Source organism: Syzygium oleosum, unplaced genomic scaffold, assembly GCF_021117445.2.
Source record: "Syzygium oleosum isolate NSW1041296 unplaced genomic scaffold, Sole_v2.1 Sole_v2.32, whole genome shotgun sequence".
Classification (NCBI taxonomy): Eukaryota; Viridiplantae; Streptophyta; class Magnoliopsida; order Myrtales; family Myrtaceae; genus Syzygium; species Syzygium oleosum.
In genome coordinates this window covers 800,790-806,789 of record NW_026607516.1, presented here as the reverse complement: position 1 = coordinate 806,789, position 6,000 = coordinate 800,790, and the positions used below count along the sequence as shown (strand labels likewise).

Sequence of the window (6,000 nt, the reverse complement as noted above, 5' to 3'; positions counted from 1 at the left end):
TTCTTGTGCATACAATGATGTTTACGGGACGATAAGAGAACCTCTGCAGTTGGATATATAATAATAACAAGCATCGTGGCCCTGATACTAATAGACCAGATCGCGCAGCTATCGCCCCATGCACTTGACTCCTTTCCAAACATCTTTCGTAGGTTTAAAGTCCAATCCTCGGCACGTCGAACTCTTAAACGCGGGATTTTCTAAATAATTCTGCGAATGTAAGACCACATGAAAAGTGCACTTCCTAGTTGGGGAACAAAACAAGATAAGTTCTGGCTAGATCATGTTCTATGGATACACTGTGATTATTATCCTGACTTCCATGTTAAAATAAAAGAGAAGCTTAGTCCGTAATCTTCAACCGCATAAAAAAAAGCAATGTGATTAGTCTTTGCAAAATTAAATACGTAAAAAAGAGTGTAAGAAAAGTTCATCACGGTACATTAGGACAGTTCACGTTTAAATGGGCCCGAGTTCTTTACATTGATTTTTAGATTAACATTTTCAATGGATACTCTTTGCAAAATATGGTTCACGTTAAATGTTATTAGTCTTTGCAAACTTAAATACATAAAATTACAAATGTAGGCACTTTTTATGAATACAATATTCGTAAAATAAACGAAATATCTATCAATATTATATAAAAGTAGGAGGTGGTCTTTTGTTTTATATGATAGAATAGTTAGTGTAGAAAATAAACAATTGATATAGTGAAAATTTAATAAGACTCGGTACAATAACGAGATTGAGAAAGAGAAAAGGAAAACCCGACTATTCGCTTCTTGAAGAGACTTATCATAAAATGAAAAAAAAAAAAGTAATTTGTGTACCTGCCTCACTTAGCCAAATAAATTCATCTTTTTTAGACTGCAAACATGTTATGGAAAAAACTTTCATGGTGCACACGGTGTCAATAACGAAGAAATAAATAGATGATGATTTCGTGATGATTAAATCGAGATACCAAACATCGAGAAACTCGACAATTTCATAAAATTATTGGGATACTTTAGGGTTAATATGTTCCAATTTAAGTGCACTGAATTTTTTTTTTTTTGGGGGTGGGGAATGGCAACCGTCCAGTCGGTGTAGTTGACCCAACTAGTTGAACCCGATTTGCCAATACGGGTCATGAATGACCGAATGGAAAGCTCCAGATAATCAGGGGCATAAAGGGAAATAGGGAGCTGCAGAAACCTGGAAATTTCGTGGTAACGAGAACTCGACAAAAACCGGCGATGACTTTATTGTTTAGGTTGACAGGAACTATCGAATGAAACGACTTGCCTCCTTCGCGTCGCTTTCGCATCGCTTTCTTGCTAAGTAAACCCGGGAAATATTCCGACCAAAAAAAGAACCAGGAAATATCGGGGTCGATAACTCTTGATTACGTGGAAATGTCACGTCAACTTGACCAGTGAAAAGTCGCCACGTCATTTCTTCTTTGTTTCGTTGCATGTTACAAATCGGACCACGTGTCGGAAGAATATGGTATTCAGAAAATCAATGTTGAGAAAAATAATAATATTTTTCAGTGTTTGAAAAACCTCAAAATGAAATTGAAATTGTTTTTCATCGTTTGGTATGAAAAATTTGATCTGATTTTCCTCCGTGTACTACTTTAATAATTTTTTCATTTTTTTCTTTTCTCTTTTTAATTCAAATTTTTAATTTTCTTTTTCGTCTTCCTTTTTTTTCGGCCAATAGCTGGACATTGCGACGGCCAGTGACTGGCCATAGGCGAGCTCGAGCCTCGCCAAGTCGACGAGCTTTGAGCTTGCCGGCCTGTGGCAAGGCTTGAGTTCGCCTGTGGCCGGTCGTTGGCTTTCGACGTGACCGATGACTGGCCGAAAAAGAAGGAAAAATAAAAAATAATAATTAAAATGATTGCACGGAAGAGAACATGCTTGATCTGGTTGAAAGAAAAAGACAGGAAAATGATTTCCTCTTTCTCACTTTTGAAAGTGTTTTTTTGACTTGCGGAAAATATTTAGCCTAACTCCAATTAACAAGATATATTTTGGATTGGGTGCATTTGACTCGAGTTTCCTTCTGATCGAGCTCTATAATTAAACTTTTTTGAGTCCACCCACATTGATTTTTTGGGCTGGTCCAAAATCATGTTTGTAAAATGCAAAGCTGTGATTCGACATATCGTGTAGATGTGTTATCACAACACCCGCATTAATATATTTGAAGCAACTAGGTTGCTAGTAAGATTTTTGAACTCTTTTCCTTAGTAGTTATTTTGGGATAAGTTATGGAAAGAGAAATCACATCGATCTTGCATGATTGATAGGAAGTAGAGGTGGCAAAATGGGTCTAAAATCCATATGTTAACTCATATTTAATCATGTGGGTCATAAATTTGTTGCCTTAAATTTTAAAAAAAGCTTAAGTGGGTCATAAATAGATTTTAAATGGGTCATAAATGGATTACCTAAAAAGCTTAAGTGAATTATAAATAGTTGATTTTTAAATTTTTTTATTTTTTAATGTTTTAAATTTTCTGATTTTTAAAAAAAAAATTTCCTTTTTTTCTTACAAAATCCGTGAGGATTGCTGGCCATCGTGGCCCTCACCCGACGTAGAAGAAAGAAAGAAAATAAAAAATTATAAAAATTGTCTACTATAATCGTATTGCATGGAAGTCTTTTAGCAATATAATTTTAAAAAAAATCATAAGAAGTAATTTTTTTTTGATTGGGTTAAATATGAAATTGTTTTAGTAATATGAGTCAAATCGGATATAAGTCGAGAAATTTGCATTGAGAATAAATGGGTCATAAACGGCTTAATGGATCAATTGGGTTAATGATGTCATGCTTGCTTTTGGTACTCCGGAGAAACAAATCTTAATCGAACCTATATTTGCCCAATGGATACAATCTGCTCATGGTGAAACTTCATATGGGTTCGATGTTCGAGTCCGCTTATCTCCAACTCGTGAACTTAGCTGATACAAAGCTCTATGATAGCACCCAATTTTTCTAATTTGGCAATTCGATCTATGAACCATTTATGACTTAACCCGACCCACCCATTTGAAATATCTATAAGGATGGCACTTTGCAGTTATCTTGTATTGTCATATCGACTTATTTAGGAAAAAAAATCCAAGTAGTGTTATATTTTAGGGTTAATATCACGAAAAACCCTAAACTGATATACCTGTGATAAATTTATCCCAAACAAATATTTTGACCACCAAAAACCCCAAACTGGTGCACCCGTGACATCTTTATTCCACACTAATTTTTTGATCACTAAAAACCTCAAATTGATGCATTTGTGATAAATTAACCCTCTATTAGTTTCCGTTAAACTGGATCAATACCATGAAAAATCATAAACTGGTACACATGTGACAAATAGATGGTAAAACCCCAAACTAGTACACCTGACAACTGCTAAGAGTTATATAACTCGGCAATTTGATATTAAAATTTAACGGAAACTAATGGAGGGTAAATTTGTCACAGGAGTATCAGTTTAAGGTTTTTCGTGATAAAAAAAATTAATTTTTGATAAATTTATCACAGATGTACTAATTTGGAGTTTTTGGTGGTATTAACTCCGTAGTTTACCATAAATGCACAAGTTTGTAACAAAGGAAGAAGATCCTAACAATAAGAAGAAAAAGATGTTAATTCTTTTCCATATTTGATTTGTGTTTAATTATGACCTTAAGATATCATACCTTAGCCAAATCCGGAGCTACATTGTATTGCCTTCCTAATTATCAAGTACACACTCCACCATAAATGCCCAGTTCTCCCCCTCATGCATGAATCCTGCAACCTACGTAGCCAACAAAAGAAGGAGAGAAATGAGAACCCTAAAGATGGCTCGAATTCCTCACAAACAACACATTTTTCTTCTGTTCGTCATCGTCTCGATCGCATGCGTATCAGCGTTCAGACCCAAGACGCAGGAGCTGATCGACACCATTTGCCGCAAGATGGAGGACTACGGGTTCTGCAACAAATGCTTCTCCGAACACATATTCACCCCGGAGGCCGACATGCACGGCCTGGCTCAGATAGCCATCGCGCAGAGCCTGAGCAACACATCCACCACGGTGGTTTTCGCCAAGCAAACCATGCGTGCTGCGACCAACCAAGAACTGGTGGATTATCTCAAGCTCTGCATCAATGGGTACCTGAAGATTTTGGATATGATAGAGAACGCGGACAGGGTCTTTGGGGACAACAACTACAACGCCGTGTTGACCGACTTCCTGAACTCGGCGAAGGTGCTAGCGACTGAGTGCGGGCAGTACAGCAACAGCCATGGGATCAGAAATCCTCTTTACGAGAATAACAGAGAGGAGAGGATTCTTGTCATCATGACTGCTACGACTGCATACAGTCTGCTTCATTGAAGAAAAATAGTGTTTTCGAGCGATTGAGTGCTTCCTTTTCAGTTCTTTTCTTTTTCGTTGTTCTTTTTGCTTCTTATGAAGTTTGGTGTTGTTCAAATAAGGCTGGCTATCAAATCGCGCCGTAACTGGGACTTAAGGAAATGAAATTAGTAACTTTTAATTTGCATGCATGCAAATGAGGTGGTGAAGTTCCTCAAGGATGGCCTGCTTTCGCAGTTAACGTGTTGCAGTTCTTTTCGCTTTCGGAAAAGAGAGAGAGAGAGAGAGAGAGAGAGAGAGAGAGAGAGAGAGAGAGAGAGAGAGAGAGAGAGAGAGAGAGATTGATTGGCTATTCCAGCTGAGAATTGACAATACGACAAATTCACTCCATACAAGTTGACTTGATACGAACAACTTCAGTTCTATTGTCATGGTGTAAAATCAATGATTAATACCACGAAAAATATCAAACTGATATACTATAATTTTACTCTAAACTAATTTTTTGATCACGAAAAATTTAAATCGGTATACCTGTGATAAATTTACCCGTAATTTTTTTACCGCCAAAAACACTGAACTTATACATTTGTGATAAATTTACTCTCCATTAGTTTCCATTAAATTGAATTAATACCACAAAAAATCATAAACTGGTACGCCTGTGAAAAACGAAGGGTGAAACATAAAATTGGTATATCCGTTAATTGCCGCGTGTCATTTAACAAAATAATTTGACAGTAAAATTTAACGGAAATAAATTAAGAGTAAATTTGTCACAGGTGTATCATTTTGAGGTTTTTGATGGTCAAAAAATTAGTTTGGGGTAAAATTGTCACATGCGTACCAGTTTGGGGTTTTTCGCGGTATTAACCCTTTATAATACACAAGCTAGATAATGAATATGTACACGTAGTGTGATTTTTGGGAAAAATTGTTCAAAAAATTATAAACTTATTATAAAGTGGTTAATTTAGTCATAAACTTTTTAATTTGAAAATTTTAGTTATATACTTTTTGACAATTTACCAATTTTGGTCGAAAGTCCGTGTTAGGCCATTTATGATGTGGACTAGGGGTGAGCATGGTCTTAGGGTAAAAACTAGAATCGAAGAACCAGACTAGTGGAAACATGTACGGTTCCAGGTTCCAAGGTAAGCACGGTAGGTTCTAGGTTCCAAGTTCTAAAAATTGGATAACCCGTTTCAACGGCTAGGTTTTAGGTTCTTGGCTACCAAGAACCTATGACAAGTTTTTGTATTTTTCTTAATCTATGTCTTCGTGTGATCCTATGATATTCCATGGCGTCCGATAATAAGTGTATAATCTGGCACCAATAGTCTGAGTTTTTATTTTATGACTGAAACCATTACTTTGTTAATATTTCAAAATCTTCGTGTGTCTAAATATAAGTTGTGCTCAGTGGATTGTAGTAGTAAGTGATGGTCATTAAAAGTGATGATTCACTTCAATCGTTCAATTAATAATACATGTGAAACTTAGATAGACCCTGAAACTTGTGATAGGGTAGGTTCCATGTTCCAACGTATGCAAGGTAGGTTTCAAGTTCCAGAAAATGAGAAACCTGTTCCAACGGGTAGGTTCCAAGTTCCTAGTGGAACCTATGCGAAATA

The 6,000-nt window shown here is 36.1% G+C and overlaps 1 protein-coding gene across 1 annotated transcript; it reads left to right on the top strand.

Moving 5' to 3' along the window:
• Positions 1 to 3,847: 3,847 nt before the first annotated feature.
• On the top strand, positions 3,848 to 4,387 carry LOC115664128 (uncharacterized). Its single transcript, XM_030586075.1, has one exon. The coding sequence runs from the start codon at positions 3,848 to 3,850 to the stop codon at positions 4,385 to 4,387; it is 540 nt and encodes a 179-aa protein (XP_030441935.1).
• The last annotated feature ends 1,613 nt before the right edge of the window (positions 4,388 to 6,000 follow it).